The sequence below is a fragment of the Mastigoproctus giganteus genome, chromosome 11 (genome assembly GCF_048544385.1).
Source record: "Mastigoproctus giganteus isolate SK-2022 chromosome 11, ASM4854438v1, whole genome shotgun sequence".
Classification (NCBI taxonomy): Eukaryota; Metazoa; Arthropoda; class Arachnida; order Uropygi; family Thelyphonidae; genus Mastigoproctus; species Mastigoproctus giganteus.
In genome coordinates this window covers 27,056,392-27,078,006 of record NC_143585.1, presented here as the reverse complement: position 1 = coordinate 27,078,006, position 21,615 = coordinate 27,056,392, and the positions used below count along the sequence as shown (strand labels likewise).

The following is a 21,615-nucleotide window of genomic DNA, read 5'->3' as shown; positions in this document are numbered from 1 at the left end:
AAATAATAGAGTCAATGCAATGTGAAGTGCTATTTGGTTCACGATATTGTGAGAGCAATTTTTGTGGCAAATTATTGACCATTATCTTCATGTCCTCAAGGAAAAATTTACTCATTCCTCCGAGATATAGATGCAAATTTCAACCAAACATTTTTTCAAGAGGATGAGACTCACCTAGATACAGTAAATGCTAGGCTGGATGTTCTCAATGAGCACTTTCACAATTTAATTGTGTAATCAATTTTTTATATGTTTGGGATATACACTGAGTGGCCACTTTATTAGATACACCTACCTAATAGAAACTAGACTCCCCATTTCCAACCCTCAAATAGCAGATTCATTGTGGCAGTCACTCAAAGATGTAATAAAAACATACCACAGGATGCTGGGGTATCTTGGCTGAACTGCTTCTCACAGCCATTACAAACAGGATGGTTGTGGATCCCTATTCCAAAGAGCTTGTTCCACGTGCTCAGATGGACTAAAATCTGGTAACTGGGGAGGCCCCATAGCAGGCTGAATTCACTCTCATATTCTTGGAACCATTCCTATACAACTATGTCCTTGTGACATGGCACATTATCCTATTGGAAGAACCCTTTCAGACAGATACAATGCAACCATGGAGGAATGTGCCTGGTCAGAAACAATTTCCAGATAACCTGTGGCATCCAAATGTTCATTGGTATGAAGGACCCAATACGCACCATGAAAACACTCCCCCACACCATTACGCTTCCAGCTTGTACTATTGATACCTGGCAGGATGGGTTCATGAATGTATACTGTTTTTGCCATGTCCTAGTCCTCCCATCAGTGTGCAACAGGAAATGGGGTGCATCAGAGCAGACAATGTTTTTCCAATCCCCCTCTTTCCAGACCAGTGTTGGCATTTGAGCCAACTGTAACTGTGCCTTCTTTTCTTCTGATGACAAGTATAGAATCCGATTTGGCCATCAGCTGCAATACCCCATTAGTGATAAATTACAAAGTTATGCATTCTGAAATGCCTCTTTGGTTATCACTATTGTACTGGGTTGTTTTTTAGCTGCCTTTCTGTTATCCTGCACTTGTCAGTCTCTCACATCAATGAGCTGTTTCTAACCACAGAATCACTGTTGGCTGATGTTATTTGATTTATGTTTCATGTATGACTGTGTCTCAGTCATACATGAAATCCTCAGCAAGGTTGCAGTTACCAAGATACTCATACTGTAGTGTCTAGTGCTGATTAGAATGCCATGTTCAAAAAGTAGCTTAAATCGTTCATCTTGCTCTTCATCTTAGCATTAGCATTAGTAGAGGCATTTGATGCAAGAAAGCAAGCTTATTGCAGCATCAGACAAAAAAAAAAAAAAAAAAAACCACTTCCACTTCACCCCTCTGTTCGTTCAAAATACCTGTCCAGCTGAGCCTTAAACTTATTTAGGCTATCAACTTCCACGACAAGGGATGGAAGTCTGTTCCACCAACCAACCACTTGCTGGCTAAAGGCAAATTTCCGCACGTCTATCCTACATCTGTCTTTCCTCAATTTGAATTTATGCCCTCTCAGGTGATTATTCTGAGCGAGAGGAAGAATCCCATCAGCATTGAGCATGCTCAAACCATTCAATGCTTTATACACCTCTATCAGATCACCTCGCTGGTGCCTAGTCTCCAGACACTGTAACTTGCAAAACTTAAGCCTTTCTTCGTAAGAGCACCCCTTTGTTCCATTCACTAATCTTGTTGCCCTTCTCCGTACTCGTTCCAGCAGCTCTACATCCTTCTTGAAATGAGGCCTCCAGACCTGTATACAGTACTCTAGGTGTGGCCTGACCATTTCCTTATACAAGGGAATAATCACCTCCTTATCCCTGCTAGAAAAATTCCTATATATCATTGACAATACACCATGAGCTACTCTTGCAGCCTGTCTGCACTGCTCAGAGAACTTCATATCTGCCTGCACAACCACCACCAGGTCCCTTTCATTCTCTACCACTGTCAGTGTAGTACCACAGAGTTGATACGTTGCTCTGGGGTTGCTGTTTCCTCTTGTTCATCTTTCTCACACTTAACTGCACACATACAGTATCCCTACATATCTATACAGCTGCTTTTAATTGCAGGGCACAAACATGTCCTGTTATTGAAGGAGTGTTCTGTTTCATGAAAAGGGAAAGTGCACATGATAAAGTGGTCATTCAGTGTAGTTAGTCCAGGCAGCCATAATCTTCAGATCTGAACCTGCATGACTTCTTTTTAGGTTTACTTAAGGATACTGTTTAAGGACACAATACACATAAACAGTTTTCAAGAACCAAAGCAAAAATTTTAACAGTTATAAACATCATAAAAGGAGAAACTCTGGCTGGAGTAATGGAACATTTCCTAAGACGACTATTGAACATTCTAGATGCCAATGATGCACATATTGAAAATGTTTCCACATGACTTCCACTCTCAAAAGACAACTGAGTTCAGAGACACCAAATACATTGATGTATGTCATTATTTCAGAAATATATTGAATTAAAACTGGAATGAATTTTCTTAGCTTTCATAAGACTGCTACAATTCAGTCACACTCGAGGTGCAGTCTGATTAAAATGCAATATTGTTAAATTTACTTCAAGTATCATAACAGTTCTGTTTGCTATACACATAGATAAATCCTCATTAAAATGAAAACTGAAATATGCTATAATTATTTATAATCTTACTTTTTCTATTGGAAAATGCAATATTGAATGCATGTAATTGGGTAATTCTGTTAGCAATGTATAAAATGCCCAACCGGCACACAGTTTTGTTATTCCAAGAGCCCATACAGCAGGTGATGTCAGGATAGCTTTCCAAGGAACACCCTTCTGTAATATAGGAGAGAGGAAAAAAATAAAAAATATATAAATAATTCAGCAAACAAACTCAAAGCACTGATACCAGTGCCACAGTTAAATATCAGTCATGCAATTTTTTTTTTTTTTTTTTTGTGGTGCCATACGGATCATAACATGCATACCAATGATGCCATATCTCCACCACTGTATAACAACCAGCCTTTAAAGTTTTCATTTAATTAAAGATAGTTTACAAAAGTTGATTACAACTCTCAAGTATTTAATAATCATTCTATATTGATCTGTTTACCCAATAAAATGTTATAACAAGTAAAGAGAGCCAATCATATTAAGTAATAAATTTAGTAAATTAATAAGAGGAGTTTACCTCAATATAGTACGTGGAACACTTCCGTATGATACCCTCCAGAACTTAAAACGGAAAAAACGAAAAAATCGACAACTTACCGGTACATTAAAGTAAAATATAAATAATTAAAGTAAAATATAAATAATTAAATAATCAATTTAACACAATTCAAAATCAATTCAAAACAATTAAAATTCAAATTAACGCAATCTAACGAAAATATTCAAAACGATTTTCCTTCCTGAAGCTGACAATGCTTTTCGACCGACTGTCGTGATCACAGGAATGAAAATTACCGAATCCGGCTAAACCTGCAACTTAAATAGTGATTATGTGTCTTCGCGCATGCGCGTAAAGGTCCACGCATCGGAGATCAAATATGGCCGCCGAACATTAACAGAATTCTCGTGTAATTTAATTTCAACGGTTTCTGCAATTAATAGTCGCGTATAATTACGTTGAACGTTAAGTATTTTGGCCTCGTTAAATAAAAAAGTATGTTTTTCGTTAATGGCATGAAAGGCTAATTCTGACGCTGCTGAACGAGAAGCACGAACTGAGGCTTCGTGTTGATTTACACGGATATTAAGAGAAAACCGCGTCGAACCCTGATAAGACGAGTCGCAATCACCGCAAGAAATGTTGTATACTAGATCATTAATTTGTGTTGCGAACGCCGAAAGAACCGAGCGATTGTTCAGTATAGTGTGTAACTTCCGTATAGGCCTAGCTATAATTTTAAATTCGGTATCTTTAAAGAATCTGTTAAGCTGTTTGTGCCACTGTTCAACATATGGGACAGAAATAAAGTATTTTTTGATATTACTATTGTTGATTGGTGCAGTATTTTGTATCTTATCCTTAGCTTGTACCCTAATTCGATTTATTGTGTTAATGGGATAACCCCTGTTCAAGAATCTGCTAGTTAATATTTGTATTTCTGAGTCTAAAGCAGAATCCGTCGTTGAATATTTATAGGCATTTAGAAATTGATTAAAGATAATCAATCTTTTGTAGGTGAACGGGTGGTAGCTATTATAATGTAGAAGCATGCCGGTGTTTGTGGGTTTTCGATAGATGCTAAATTGTATTTTGTTCGAGTCCCGGGTAAGCGTGAAATTTAGAAAGTTTAATGACTTAGTATCCGTATCTTCCCTTTCCAATGTAAATTTGAGTCTAGAATGAATATTATTGAACGAATGTAAAATGTCTTGGATAGTACTACTATCGGTAATAACTAGAACATCGTCTAAATACCTCCCATAGTATGTGATACGGGGACGAAAAGGTGTCAAATGTATCTGCTCAATCGTTGAGAGATAGATCTCTGACATTAAGCCACTCAGGCTCAAACCCATTGGTAATCCAAAAATTTGTTTGTACACCTTGTCTTGAAAGGTGATGTAGTTAGCCTCAACTAATAGTTTAATTAAGTGAAAAATCTCCTTTATAGGCAGCTTCGTATAATTAATCGGTGTCGAGTTTTTATTTAACATATCCCAAATAATATCTAATGTGTATTCAACGTTTACATTCGTATATAATGAGGTAACATCTAATGAGAATAAACTGTCATTGTCGCCGAGTCTACAGTCTTTAAGATTATTAAATAATGTATCGTAATTCTTAATTCCAAATTGTATAACCTGTCTAAAAGGTTTTATAATGTTATATACATGTGTCGCTAAGGCTGAAAATGCCGAGTTCCTGTAGGAAACAATAGGTCGAATCGGAAATCCAGGCTTGTGTAATTTTACCTGACCAAAAAGTGCAGGAATATTGTATGTTCTGGACTTCAATTCCTTCAACTGAACCATAGTAATGTAGTCGTTTTTACGATATGTGGTTAACGTTTTATTGTATTGATTTACCAAATTGGTAAACAGAGTCGGGTCCACTTCACAATAAGTGGAGGTATCAGATACAACTGAATCTAACTTATTAATATAATCATGTTTATCTAGTATTACCACTGTATCTCCTTTATCTGCCCTCTGTATAATAATGTCCTTATTTTCTCGAAGTTCCCGTAAAGCTGAACTGTCATGTGTATTCAATTTAGGAAGTCGCGTTTCTTTTATGTTATTCACTACTTGGTTAACTTGTTGAATAAATACATCTTTTTGTGGAACACTACGAAGTCCAAATTCAATATCAATTACGCATTGTTTTTTTTTTTTTTTTTTTTTGAACAGTGGCACAAACAGCTTAACAGATTCTTTAAAGATACCGAATTTAAAATTATAGCTAGGCCTATACGGAAGTTACACACTATACTGAACAATCGCTCGGTTCTTTCGGCGTTCGCAACACAAATTAATGATCTAGTATACATTTCTTGCGGTGATTGCGACTCGTCTTATCAGGGTTCGACGCGGTTTTCTCTTAATATCCGTGTAAATCAACACGAAGCCTCAGTTCGTGCTTCTCGTTCAGCAGCGTCAGAATTAGCCTTTCATGCCATTAACGAAAAACATACTTTTTTATTTAACGAGGCCAAAATACTTAACGTTCAACGTAATTATACGCGACTATTAATTGCAGAAACCGTTGAAATTAAATTACACGAGAATTCTGTTAATGTTCGGCGGCCATATTTGATCTCCGATGCGTGGACCTTTACGCGCATGCGCGAAGACACATAATCACTATTTAAGTTGCAGGTTTAGCCGGATTCGGTAATTTTCATTCCTGTGATCACGACAGTCGGTCGAAAAGCATTGTCAGCTTCAGGAAGGAAAATCGTTTTGAATATTTTCGTTAGATTGCGTTAATTTGAATTTTAATTGTTTTGAATTGATTTTGAATTGTGTTAAATTGATTATTTAATTATTTATATTTTACTTTAATTATTTATATTTTACTTTAATGTACCGGTAAGTTGTCGATTTTTTCGTTTTTTCCGTTTTAATTTCTGGAGGGTATCATACGGAAGTGTTCCACGTACTATATTGAGGTAAACTCCTCTTATTAATTTACTAATATTATTATCAACGTAGAACATATTGAGTATTTCAGCTCTGATTCATACTATCTAATTAAGTAATAAAATAATAAAAATTTCTGAAATAATTTTACATATAAATGTGAAATATTACATACACTCCATCTTTTAACATCAGTTTCCCTTTTTGTCTGAATCAAATGAAGTTCTTTTTTAGAAATTGTAGGATGCTCTTCAGGAGTATCAGAAACAGTAAACATCCAAATGAGAAACCAGATGCACCCAAAAAGACCTTAAATAAAACATAAAGAATGCATTTCTAAAATTACTGACATACTTCAAATTTAAAGGAAACTGTATGAGTTCTCAATATTTCGAAATTTGGCAAAAAAAAATTCTCTAATAAATTTCAGAATACTCTGAAATTTGCATATTAAACAGGAACGTAATTCCTGCAAAGTACAATCAAGACATTTTATTCTCCAGATTTAGTCAAGTGAATTAAATAATTTAGTTTGAATTTGATTATTTCAAGGTGATGAAAGAGAACTGTTTTCTCTAAATTGAAGAATGATAAAAAAAATTATAATACTGTGCACTTTTCTAAAAAAAAAAAAGTTTAAATTTTATTAGCAAGGCCAAAATTCATAATTCTACTCAATCTTCCTTGACTGCAGCAATGGCACTACACCTTTGAGGTGCATCTTGAAAATAACAAGCCCATGTTAATTGTTGGTTGCTGATAAAAATCTGTGATTTTCTGTACCTTCCTAAATAGAGACAAATTTTTACTGGATGCCTTTTAAATTTTTTTTATTATTATTATTTTTCTAGAGTTACAGCTTTTTTTTTGCACCTAGCAGATACAGTGCCACCATATTTGTTACTGTTTTTCACTAGCAATAGCATAACTCACTAGTTATGCTACTACGAAATATTTCTCATAGTAGCATAACCAGTAGCTACTACGAGAAATAACTAGCAGCTAAAATTATTATTATTAATGAATTTGACAAAATATATATTACTTCTGGATGATCTCATCAATCACAGTGTATTAGTACACTTAGAGCATTACAGAAATTAATAATAGGACATTAACTTTTAGTGAGGCCATACATTTTAAAGTAGTGTAATACCAGTGCAACTTTGTTATGCAGGCAAAGTTTTTTTCTGCTGTGAACATAAAGAATAGTAGATTAAACTGTCTATGGTAAAGAATTGATCCAGATGTTCTATAGACATCAATAGTCTTACAAGAGGTGTTTTTAAAAGATTTGTTATTATTCTTTTGTAAGTAGTGCAATACCAGTGCAACTCATTGTGCAGGCAAAGCTTTTAATGCTGTGAGTGCAGAAAGAATAGTAAACAGACTGTGTATAGTAAAGGACTGTCTCAGGTGTTCTATGGGCATCAATAGAACAAGTCTTACAAGAGGTGTTTTCATTATTATTTTTGAATAATCAAGACAAAAATACCAAAGGGCAATATTCAGTCAGGATAGGAATTAGTGACATTCAAATTTCACGTAATTCATAGAATGCTGAATCTGAACTCAATTTAAAAAAAAAAAAAAATTTTTAAATTGAGTAAAGAAGTAAAGAAGTTTATAAAATGTTATATATTTTTTAAAAAATTTATACATATGGCATGTTTAAAGTTTTGCACAATTAATGGTTTTTAAAACTGGAAAACAGAAGAAACTAACAACTTCATCTTTACATTTTATGTCTACAATGTCATTTTTTTATTGAAAATATAAGGTGTAAAAACACAGATTTTTTAAATGTTTAATTTTTTTATTAAAAACTAAAAACTAATATACAATTAAGTACTGCAATCTATCAAGAAAAAATGAAATATTGTTAAACTCTAAGCAAAATCTCATAACCATTTTCCAGAAATTAAAAAGAAAGTTTACACCTGTCAGGTGTAGTGCCACCACTACAGGGTTAACAATTTAATAATCAATTTTTGAAGAAACTGGTTTACAGCAATGGTTTATAGACTGCATAATGTAGCAATGTCACTGTGGAGCACTTTCCACAAGTGGAAATAATGTAATTTTCCATTCCTCCAGCTAAATATCTTTTAATCAGGCAAATGATGTTGCCTTCCAGGGAAAAACTCTCAGATGTCTTCCAAATTTATTCCTGCTCTCAGTGCACTAGCGGTCTCAAGTCGGATCGGAGAAGCCAGTCCATCAATATCCAATCACACCACTACATTGATCAGCATTTATCAGTATGGTAACTACACACAAAACGCACAGAGTTGCCATAGTTTCGTTGGGGTCACACACACACACACACACACACACACACACACACACACACACACACACACACACACACACACACACACACACACACACACACACACACACACACACACCAATAAATAAATAAGTCCATCATTATCACATTATTCCCAGTTAATTAAGAAATATGTCTTTCAAGAAAAACTATTTTAACATGATAAATATTTTAATAAATGAGCATCATATCATAAACCATTTACCACATAGAATGGGTTTTCAACAATAAAATTAAGTACATATTAATAGAAAAGGAGGAGGAGGGTGCCAGAGAACAACAGGCTGTGAAAATTCTAGATATTGGATTAAGGATGGCTTTTAAGATATGACATCAGCAGGTTTGAGAAAAACAAGTTTGTAATTCTTGTTTTTACTCACTGCATGTGAACAATTTTAAGGGTTTGTAACATGATATTCACTTATTAAAATATAGATTGATCATTTTAAAAGTAAACCCAAGTCATTTGCATTAAGTACAACACTACCAATAATGATTGCTGGTGCAATTGTGTAAGGGCACTAGTGCAGGATATTACTTAACTGGTAGTTTTGCATTTCAGATGTTCACTTTGTCACAATCTGTGTTTGAAGTTGCATGAATCATTACTGGAAATAAATGTTATGCTGTAAACAATCAAGTTTTATTTTAGTAGAATCTCACTTGAAAATGAAGTCTTAACAGAGAATGTAAACAAAAATAGTTGAAAAATTCCCTAGTACTAACCGATCACGCAAAGTTGCAATTTTCAAGATAATAAAAAAGTTTTGTGAGTGTGGATCGGTTGGGAATAAGGAACATGACAGAAGGAGCAGCATTCTTGTATGGGACTTTAGACAACACTGGACAAATAATTTTGCAATCTCCAAAAAATCTGTATGGAAACTCAGTATTCAGAAATGGGGGTATATCACTTCACTTGGTTCAGTTTGTTTCACTGTAAGTAAACACCTAAATCGTTTTCCATATCAAATCCACAGTATGCATGATATTCAATTTCAGAATAATGTTAGCTGGTTTAAAAGTTTACTTTGCTGAAGGTATTGAAATTTTGGAAAAAAAGTTATTTTACTGCTGCTTTCACCTGGCTCTGTCAGTAGTCAAATTTGAATAAGGAACACTAAAAATCTGCACATTTTCTGTGAAACCTCCTTATGTGACCCCCCCCCTAAAAAAAATCAGTTTGGTGTGGCATACCTCAAAGAAGAATAATTGGACCCATATTTTTTAAACAAACTGTGACCTCTGATGTTTACCAAGGCATCATAATGCAGTTTATCACATTGCTCCAACATGATGGGGCAACATGCAATACTGTATGCGCAAACATTAAAATGTTGGAAGATTTTTCTGGGATTGAATCATATCACAAGGACTCAGGCTACCTAGGGCTTCTGATTTAACAACACCAGACTGCTTTTGATGGGGGTTTTTAAAGCAGAAAGCTAACAAAAGCAATCTACATAGCATTCAGCATTTCAAAGTAAACACTGAAAATACAGTCAGGAGTTTACTGACACAAACTCTTTGTCATGTCACTCACAACATAATTTGTTTATTACAGTGTTACTTTCCACATATACTTATACAGTCAGTCCTCATATAGCATGATAGTTGTGTTACTAGAAACCGTCGTCCAATGCAAAATCATGCAATATAAACAACAGGCCCTATAGGAAAAATAGGGTTAGGTGCCGACCACCCAAGGTTGAACGCAAATTTGTAACCAAAACATTACCAAACACAATAAATAATCGTAATAAAATACGTATTTTATTTCGACTATTACGTAATAAAATATTGCTAATGCTTTTGCTTCTATTGTAAGCAAACCTGTTCTTTGTTTGATCTTCTATCTCTTCCAATTCTTTGTGTCTTGATCTAATGGATTTTATTACACTTTGAGTTATTCCTGCTATGAAAGTTTTTATTTTCTCTGCATTCTTTCTAATTCTCAGCGTTGCCTTATTTAGGCCTGTGCAATATCACATGGCCTTTCATTTCACTCAAAGTGTTTAACAATTCCATATTTTTTTCTCTATTGACAGAGACGGGCTGGCCATAAGCTTTACCAGGGAAACCCTGGTGGGCCGGAAGCCAGAAGACGATGGAGGCCGGCGTGATTTTGGCCATAAACACTTAGTATGAGGCCACTACAAATTTTCCCAGGTAAGAATTTTTGACCCAGTCTGCTTTGACTCTGTCTATCCATATTGCTTTTCTTTTTCTCTCTGAATCTGTAGTGTCTTCACCAGGATGCTTCCTTTTCACACCTTTTAAGTATTTTACTCATTTTTAGAGAATAAAGCACAATTACAAAATGAGGAGGCATGCTTGACACACATAAACAAAGCTGCCGCAACTGAATAAACAACACCGTAAAGGCAGCGACACACTATTAACACCTCACTAGCTCACATTTTACTAAAGCATATTTCTGGGGGTTACTACCAAAAAACAATAAAAACAATTTCCAGTTGCATTTCTGCTAGTGGAATCTGTTATAAACTGGTAGTAAACTCGATCTAATTGCACTTGCAATAATTCCAATAGCTGGAATTGTGTGGGTTTTTACGTTATTGTGGTGAAATGTGTTTCCCCTTCACTGATATAAAAAACATAAATACTTTTGCGTTCAGTTGGGGTGATTCGGCATTCGACTGCCATTCCTTGTAAACACAAAGGCGAATCATGCATAAGCGAATTCGGTTCGTGTTATATACGATATCGTTCCCCTATTTATAAATCATGTATGATCGAATTCGTGTAATGTTTGTTTGTTATTTGGTTTTAGGAGCATTAGCAACTAAGGCCATATTGCTCCAGGGATATGCAGTGGTCATTCCCTGACCTTTGCGCATCCTCCGTATTTAGTGGTCATGGGCTCGAATCCCAGTCTAATCAAGAAGTGTGTGCTATGCACGCACCAAGTGGGCAGGCTGCTCCTGCCCACCTGGCTACAGAGGCGCCGATTCGTGTAATGTAAACACGTGTTATACGAGGACTGACTGTACTTGAATATACTTAATACTTAAACTGTAAAATTACATCTTCTGTAATCTTACAGTTATATTAATTCGACTATGTTAATTGTTAACACTGCCATGTTTAAACTGCTTGCTATTGTAGACAAACACTATCACCCTTTTCCATATCTTTTAATTGTTTATTTTACACTCAAGCAGAATTTTTCTTCTTTTTTTTTTTTTTTTTTAAATGAGTCAACATCCCTTCCTTTTGCTGAATCTTTGTTAGTCGTGGTTGCCATCAGCAAAGGAATATAAGCATTCAAGAAATTTTCACTAGATGCACAAAGCTTACAAATGCATATACCATGGACTGAATATGGATAGGCATTGCAAACATGAACAAACATACATTGGAATGGAATGCTTTGTGTATGTGCTACCTCCAACCCTTATGCACAATTTGAATTTTTCCTAATTCACACCTTATAAAGTTGAGTTTGTGTAAATAGAGGTCTGGGATTACTTGTAATAGCATTTGTGAATGCATATATGTTTTATGTGAGATAGGATTTGTGTACATATTTTGTCACCACTCAGGTCTCTGTCATGAATTATTTTGGTTTTTATTTGTTAAAGAATTGAAGTTATAATATTTAAAATACTGTTGTTCACTTTTAGGTGCATCAGCAACACTGACCATATTGAGCCATTGTGTATTATGTCTTTCTTCTATGACCATATTGAGCCATTATGTATTATGTCTTTCTTCTATGACCATATTGAGCCATTATGTATTATGTCTTTCTTCTATGACCATATTGAGCCATTATGTATTGTCTGTAAAAAGGTGTGTTTGTTGGCTGACTTGCATGTTATATCAGCTGAAAAACCTGGAATAATCATGGGGAGAAAAACCCTACTCCCACCCAACACCTGAGATCAGGTCAATTGAAGAGGCCTTTAGATATTCCACACTTCATCCAAGGGAACTGTACCCAGATATCATCAAACAAGTGACCAAGTCATTATAATGTCAGGAAAGGACATCTGAATATCTCCTTTTATCTCATATTTGAGACAGGAGATGCAAATATCATCACCAATTTTGTATGCTTCATTTATGTGACAGTCAGGTCACAGTAAACCCCAAACACGAAAGGAATTAGAACCTACAGTATTTAGTGATGTGTGTGTGTGTGGGTTAAAGGTTGAGAAGGTGAGAGAAGATACTTGTTGAATTCAGACTTCTTTTTCTGTAGACTAATTTTCAGGAAATAGATGCGAAGGGAGGTTGGTCGAGAAAACAGAAGTTGAAGAAATAAATGAGGAAGAATAAAAGTTGGTTCTGTGAGTTTGAAGTTGGACAGAAAAAGATGTTGACAAGTTGTGGCACATGTTTGGACTAGTTTGGAAGGGAATTATAGAAGCAAATTCAGAAGTACAGCACCCATGAAAGTATCTATAAAAAAGGCAATCAGCAGAAATAGTTCATCTAACAGAGAGAGAGAGAGAGAGACTTTGAAAGAAATGGGCCATTAATTAACCTAACTGTCCTTTTGAATGGGTCTAGAAACCTGAGAAAGGTGATGGGGACATCACCCAGATGTTAGCACCAGCATTAGTTGAAGCATGTGATGCAAGAAAGCAAGCTTATACAGCATCAGCCAAAAGAAAAAAAAAAACCCTTCCCATTTCACCCATTCAGGCACTCCAAATGTTTGTCTGGTTCAGCCTTAAATTTATTTAAACTATCAACTTCCACAACAACAACAGATAGAAGTCTGTTCCAGCAATCAACTACCCGCTGGCTAAAGGCAAACTTCCTCATCTATCCTATAACTGTCTTTCCTCAATTTGAATCTGTGCCCCCTCAAGTTCTTAATCTGAGCAAGCAGAAGTATCCCATCAGCATTGGGCCTGCTCAAACCATTCAAGGCCTTATACACCTCAATCATATCAGCACGCAAGTGCCTGGTCTTCAGCTGCTGCAGTTTGCAGAACTTAAGCCTTTCTTTGTAAGCGCACCCCTTTGTTCCTCTCACCAATATTGTTGCCCTTCTCTGTACTCATTCTGATGTTGGAACAATATACAATATAATATGGTAGGGCAGATTTCAGATTTGTACAGAGTGAGTAGCTGTTTAGAATAAAGTGACACAAAGAGCAAAATAGAAAACCCAGTTTTTTAGATGTGGAGGAAACAATATTTGTGATATGCTTTTACCAGAGAGAGAGATTAGAAGTCATGGTAATCCCCAAGAGATATGTGATCTTGTCTACAAATCTGAATGTCATCAAAAATACACATAGGAGCAGAAGAATCCTTTTTGCAAGATATAATACAGGACTGAGTTTTAGAAGGATTGAAATTAACTAAGTTAAATTGGCCCCACTGGAGAATTACATGAAGATCAGCATTTAGGGAATTAGTAGTGGATATTCAAGAATTTGAAGTTGTTTGTGCAGGGCAAGGTTTCTCAAACTGAAAGGGGGAATGCAATGTGCTATCATCAGCAAAACTATGGATAGTATTTCCAGTCAATGTAAGAAAGTCATTAATATACAAGAAGAAAAGAGTGGGAGAGAGAATTGAACCTTGGGGAGCAGAGGCGGATTTAACGTCGCGCACGCACCCTGGGCCCCGACTTCTGAAGGGCCTGCAAAACCCCAACTTTACACTTTTTTCGAATGACACCAAGTTTGGTTTCATATGTGCAATTTTAATTACGTACAAGTTTATAATCGGTGGTAAAACCTGATAGTATGTTTATATTCGCTTATTTTCATTATTTCATTACTATGCTGCATACTATACACATACTATGCTGCATAGGCCCCGCACTGTTGTTGTTGTTAAATTTGTTGGTGCATCAGCAACTTAGGCTATAATGCACTGATTACTGTCTAATATCTTCTTCGTTTGTCTTACGCTTGATATGGTTCATATATTGTGATATTTATTTATCAATTTTAGAAAGAGAAAAATGTCATCCATATCCTCACGATCTCCTAGAACATGCTGTAATGATAACTGGCTGGAGTTATGAAAACAAGATTAGTAAATGGAACAAAGGGTTGCTCTTACGAAGAAAGGCTTAAGTTTTGCAAATTACAGAGTCTGGAGACTAGGCACCGGCGAGGTGATCTGATAGAGGTGTATAAGGCTTTGAATGGTTTGAGCATGCTCAATGCCAATGGGATTCTTCATCTTTCTCAGAATAATCACCTCAGAGGGCATAAATTCAAATTGAGGAAGGACGGATGTCGGATAGATGTGCGGAAATTTGCCTTTGGCCAGCGGGTGGTTGGTTGGTGGAACCGACTTCCATCACTTGTTGTTGAAGTTGATAGCCTAAACAAATTTAAAGCTCAACTGGACAGGTATTTCGAACGAACGGAGGGGTGAAATGGGAGTGGTTTTTTTTTTTTTTTTTTTTTTTTGGCTGATGCTGAATAAGCTTGCTTTCTTGCATCATATGCCTCTGCTAATGCTAATGCTAATGAGAGAAGAAAGCAGTTTTCCATTCTTTCAGATATAGCGGGCATTCCAGGATGATATGTTTTACTGTTAATGAGCATAAGCAGTTACTGCATTGTGGAGGATCATCGTTTGTTAGTAGGTAGCTATGAGTGAGGAATGTATGACCAATGCATAATCTGGCTAGGATGGTTTCTTCCTTTCTGTTTTGTCTCAGACTGGATTGCCATTGCTTGGGTTCTCTCTTGATATCAAGAAGTTTATTATTTGCTTGATCTTGCCACGTGCGTGTCCACTGTTATTTATACATCTGTTTGATAATGGGTTTATGGTCAATATAAGGAGTCCTGAAATTAGATGGTATCACATTTATAGCACATTTAGCAGCTAAATCTGCCTGCTCATTTCCTGGTATTCCAACGTGTCCAGGGATCCAACAAAATATTATTAGCTGTCCATGTCCGTGAAGTTCTAGTAGCTGTGCCAAAATTTTTTGTACCAGCGGATGACTAGGGAAGAATTTACACTGTAGAGCATTAACAGCACTTAACGAGTCCATATATATAATGGATTTGGTATTGTTGTTATTTGGTTTTTAGGAGCATTAGCAACTAAGGCCATATTGCTCCGGGATATGCGGTGGTCATTTCCTGACCTTTCCACATCCTCCATATTTGGTGCTGACAGGCTCGACCCCCGGTCTAATCAAGAAGCGTGTGCTACGCACTGCTGCTCCTTCACACCTGGCTACGGAGGTGCTTGGATTTGGTATATGAGTCTTCTTTGATGTTCTCTAGGGCTAGAACAATACCGTATAATTCTGAGGTATAAGTACTGCATTCAGATGGAAGCTGTCTGGAGATGGTGACATTTGGTAATACTACAGTGGTACTAACTTTACTACCAATTTTGGATCCATCTGTATATATTTGAATGGAAGTGCTAAACTCAGAGGAGTGGGTCATATGAATTTGCCTAATGTTGGAATCTGGAAGGTTATTCTTTCCCCATTGCTGAAAGTGTCTACCAATATGTATGGGGGGGAGCATTTGCCATGGCTGGGTTTCCATGCTAGTATCCTGAAGTATGTTAGCATAATTCAGGTCCCAGCTTGTGATAAGAGTTTGAAGCCTAATGCCAGATGGTTTATTGAGCCGTGGTTTACTTTCATAATGTTTACTCCATTTAGGCATAAAGAGATATTGCCATATGGAATGATGTGGAAAACTGCTGATTTTGGCTGCGTAATTTAGTAACAGAACTTGTCGTCGAAGATGTAGCGGTGGCTCATAGGCTTTGGTATATAGGCTTAAGATTGGTGAAGTGCAACTCGTAGGGCACTATGATGTACAGGATCGAGCCATTTCAGTGCACTTGGTCTGGCTGAGTCATATGCAGGAGACCAATAGTCTAACCTGGATCTAATCAGCAAGCGATATAGCTGTAGCAACACATAGTAATCTGCGCCCCATGACATAGAAGAAATTACTCTGAGATTTAGTTTTCTAAGACAACTTGTACGAATATGTTTTATATATTCCAGGAAGTTTAATTTTTTATCAAGTATTACACCAAGGAATCTAATACTAGGCTGGACAGTAATACGATGAGAATCTAACTGTAGGTCTGGATCAGGATGTAAAGAACGTTTGCGACAGAAGTGTATGGCAGTTGTTTTTGGTTTAGAAAGTCGATATCCGTTGTTTTTGGCCCAAGAGACTATTTTGTTAATGGTACCTTGTAGTTGTCTTTCGATTAGTCGCATATTTTGAGAGTGACATGAGATGGCAAGATCTTCAGCGTATAGGTATGCGTCAACTGTATTAGGTATACACTTGGCTATGGCATCAATCCTAATGGAAAAGAGTGTGGCCTTCAACACTGAACCTTGGGGAACTCCCTCTTCTTGTACGTATACTCGAGACAATGAAGAATGGAATCGGATCTGAAACGATCTATTGCCTAGAAAGTTCTTAATGAATATCGGCAGATGATCCCGAAGTCCACATTTATGTGAGTCCTGAAGAATCCCATATCGCCAAGTTGTATTGAAGGCTTTCTCTATGTCAACGCATATCATGACTAGGTGCTCATTTCAGAGGAAAGCGTTCGGATATTTGTTTCTGCTTTGATAATGAGATCAAGTGTAGATTTTCTTCTCCTGAAGCCATGCTGGTTTGGACTTTGAATGTTTTCCGTTTCTAGAAACCATGTCAGTCTAGCGTTAACTATTTTTACCAATGTTTTTCCCAGACAACTGGTTACAGAAATAGGGAGGTAATTTCTGGGATCTGTGTGGTCTTTTCCTGGTTTCGGGAAAGCTAGCACATAAGAATGGCACCAGCTAGCAGGGTAATACTCCTCTAGAAAAATTCTGTTATACAGTTGTAATAGGGCAGTTAACGAATCCTCACTTAAATGACAGATCATGGTGTAAAAAATTCCATCAGGGCCTAGAGCACTGTTCTTCAATCGGGCAAGTGCACTGTGCAATTCAATCATGGTCAGAGGTAGGTTATACGAATATGGGACGGCAGTATTAAATTTTAGTTTGTATTTTTCTGTCTGGGATTTTAACAATTGAAATGCTGGTTCATATGTGGCAACAGCTGAAAGTGTTTCAAATGAAGTACCTAAGACATTGGCAATCTCTACAGGTTCAGAAATTTCCTTCCCTCTTACAAGCAGAATAGGAGTTGTTTGCGAGTATTTGCCATTAATTCGTTTGATTTTTTTCCAGATTATAGAAGTATCTGTGGATCTGTTTATGGTGGAAGCATAACGTGCCCATGCTTCTTTTTTACTCTATCTTATATGACAAGCTTTAGCTCTGGCTCTCTTAAACTGTAGGAGGTTGGTTGTGGTTGGATATTTTCGAAACAGATTCCAGTACTTATTCCTTTCTTTGGTTTTTTTTTAGCATTGTTGCATGCTTCATTCCACATTTTTGGATGAAGCCAGATTTTGGAATAGCAGACTCCGATGCTTTCATTATTTTTCGTGTAGTATATCTGACTGCAGAATCAATTGTGAGGTTTTTAATGACAAGTATCTATTTGAGCTATTTCCTGGTATTTAGTCCAGTTAGCCTTTTCAAATTTCCAGATTGTCCTAATGTCTCTCTGAGGAGGAGAACTTGAGCTGAAAGTACAGATTATAAGAAAGTGATCGCTACCACAAGGGTTATCAGTAACAGTCCAGTCTATGATAGGAAATATCGCTGGGGAGCATATTGAAAGATCAATAGCTGAACTCGAACCAGATGGAGAGTGATCACCAGTGTTTAGAATAGTTAGATTATGTTTATCTAAAAATTTTTCTATTATCTGTCCTCTAGAGTCAAGATGTTGGGAACCCCATAGGGGGTGATGGCCATTCCAGTCACCCATAATACAAACTGGAACAGGTATTTGCTTTACTATATCATCTAAATCATCAAGGCTGTATGTATGGTTTGGCGATAGATACAATGAAACTAATGTTACTGTTATACCAATGGTGACACGAACTGCAACCGCCTCTAAAGATGTTTGCATGGAGATAGGTCTACAGGGAACTACAGAGTTCACTATAACTGCTACTCCTCCATGAGCTGAATTAGAGGAACGTCTATCTTTTCTATATATAGTATAATGCTTAATTGTCATAGATACTGTATTTTTGAGATTGGTTTCTTGAACGCATACTGCAACAGGCTTATATTTACTTAATAGATCGTAAAAGTCGCCTACGTTAGCACGGAGCACACGGCAATTCCACTGAATAACTGTACTCATTGTTTGGTTTTAACTGGTGTCTGCTAACATCCATGAAGTAGTCTGTTTACGCCTGTCTATTTTTCCCTTTTCCTTCTTTGAGAAAACTGGTCTGCTTGTGTTGATGTCATCTTCTGGATGAATTTCAAGAATTGTATCGTCTTCGCCTGCTTTTTCATCGATGTCCATGGTATCAGATCTGAGTTTGTATTTATCACTTCTTTCAGAGCTCTTGATTTGTTCTTTCTGTTGCTGTTTGGGATTCTTACTGGTGTATTTACTTCTTGAGTTACATATTTGGAGGGAGAGTGTTCCTCTGATGAAGAAAGTACTGATTTAGCCCAACCAGATATAGAGATATTTGGAGGGACTGAGCAGTCAGATTGAGTTTATACTGAGCGTAGTCGTTGAGTAATTAACACATACGTAGATGATTTAACAGGAATTGTGAAGTGTTTTTTTGCCTCTTGATATGACACCTTATGCTCTATTTTATATTTCTGAATATTCTTCTCTCGTTTCCATTGATCGCAGTCCTTAGAGAAGGCAGAATGATTACCATGACAGTTAGGACAGCTTTGAGTTTCCTTGTTATAATCAGTATGTGTGTGTGTTCTTTAGAACCACAAGCAGCACAAGTGACTACACCTCTGCACACAGTTTGCAATTGACCAAATTTTTGGCACTTGAAGCACCGTACCGGATTGGGAATGTATGGTCAAACATGACATCTGGGGTATCCAGCCTTTATAGTTGTGGGGAGAATTGGTGTTTTAAATGTCAGTATGACTGTCCGAGTAGGGACAAGCTCTTCATCTCTTTTGATCAAAATTCTTTTGGCGTGGATTACATTTTGGTTGTTTAATTCATGGACAAGTTCATCTTCCGATACATTTAGGAGATCCCATTTTGATATTACCCCTTTAGAGGAGTTCAAGGTGGCATGTGGGGTAACCTTTGTTGAAATTTTCAGGAGTCTCTCTGCATGTCTATGTTCATTCATCTCCACTAATAAATCTCCAGATCTTAATCGACAAACCATTTTTGGTGAGCCAGCCACATTTTCGAGACATTTCTGAATCAAAAATGGAGATAACTTACTCAGTGGTTGGTCTGTGGAGGAATGCAATATTAAAAAGAGAGGAGCAGAATAATCTGTCTCTTCTTTTTTTTGTCTCTTGGCATGAGATGGGTTTAAGTCATGATCTGGGTCATGCCTGTCTAGATCTGGATCACTAGATCTGCAGCTGGACTGTTTTGTGCTTTCCATCACTGCTCCTTTTAGCCCTGGGAGAGTGGATTTCTTCTCCCAGACTTCCAGCCTGCCACGTGGAGGCAGGAGCGGTGTCACCAGTGACCAAGCGATAAAGAGGTCCTGCACGGCTGCGCTACCACTCATCGGAGCAATAGAATTGTATTTGCTACTTTGTACTTACAAAGGTTCTCCTGCAGTGCAGACTTACGAAATACACGTATAAGTTGAAATTATATTAAGATAAAATTAATTCTTGTTGTTACATCAGCACCTGGATTTTCGTAGTTTATGAATAATTTTTGAATTTTAATTAATCATTAATTTATTGCGCTATAACTAAAAATCTCTTCGCTAGTATTCTAATCATTCAGACTATTAAATTTTATATTTTTCTTTTCATTGGTAGGCTACCAATGGTAGCTATAAAAATGAAACAACATCTATTAGGGGCTGAAAAAAGACAAATTAAAAAACAGACATGAGCAAGTTGCCAACCAACAGAAAGGAGCATTGAACAAATTTATAACTGGCCCTGGCCATTCAGGCCATAATAATTTGAGCAACAATGAAGATGAAGAACAAGGAGCTTCCATCAGTCAACAAAAAGAGTTAGTTAAAGTTGAAAACCAAGGTACAGAAGAAAGCAACAGTGATGAAGAAGATGAAGAACCAGTCAACAGTCAACCAGGTGAAAAACCAGTAGAAAAAAATATAGAAGAAAGTTCATTAGAAAATATTGAAACGCAAATGGAAAATATTCCATTCAAAGTGAAAGATATTGCTACACTAAAAGATATTGCTCTCTGTCTGGCCTAACGTTTTATCTAATGAAATGGTTGAATTTCTAATTTCAAATAAACCAAAAAATATAGGCGATATAACTACACTTAAATCGGTCTATAAACACAGTGATCGCATTTACTACAGAGGCTTGTGTAAAGACCATTTTTACAGAAAAATTTCAAATGGTGAAAAAGAAGAAAGGACGCGGCTAATTTTTTTCAAAACATCCAAATCAATTTATTGTTACCCATGCAAAATGTTTTCGGGCTCAAAGTCTAAGTTGACTACAGGGTTCCAAAACTGGAAAAATATTGGAATAACTTTGTCCGAGCATGAAATGTCAAAAGAGCACATCGCTTCAATGTGTACATTATACAAGCGCTCCTCTACATTAAATCGCATTGATATTCAAAATCTGCAAATTACATTGCAAAATGAAAATTATTGGAGAGAGATTCTGCAAAGAATTGTATCCACAATAAAATTCCTCGCAAGTTTGGGCATTGCTTTTAGAGGCCATAATGAGAGTGCAACATCTTCGAGAAAAAGCAATTATTTGACTAGTTTAGAGTATTTGAGCGAATATGGCGATTTTTTAAAGTTGCACTTACAAAAGTATGGAAATCAAGGTAGCGGACATGTAAATTACTTATCGCATCAGACGTGTGATGAACTTTTGCAAATAATTGCCGATTATCTTAGGGCACACATTGTGGAGGAAATAAAATGTGCAAAATATTATAGTATTATTTTAGATTCTACACTCGATGTTGTGCATGTGGATCAACTTACTTTTGTAGTGCGCCATTTATCAGCAAATGCGGATGTTAAAGAAAGATTTTTATAAAGTTCTTCCCTATAGAAAGACATGATGCGGAGTATCTAGAAGAGACAGTTTTATCTACCTTGAAAAATTTA

The 21,615-nt window shown here is 36.4% G+C and overlaps 1 protein-coding gene across 1 annotated transcript in view; it reads right to left on the bottom strand.

The window, feature by feature from the left end:
* The window catches only part of LOC150077829 (sialin-like), a 66,773-nt gene that overhangs the window by 16,946 nt on the left and 28,212 nt on the right, over positions 1 to 21,615 (bottom strand). The window contains exons 5-6 of the mRNA XM_090384376.1: positions 6,301 to 6,434; positions 2,712 to 2,858 (exon numbers count right to left, since the gene is read on the bottom strand). Coding sequence (XP_090240502.1) covers positions 2,712 to 2,858; positions 6,301 to 6,434 — 281 coding nt within the window. The remainder of the gene's footprint in view (positions 1 to 2,711; positions 2,859 to 6,300; positions 6,435 to 21,615) is intronic.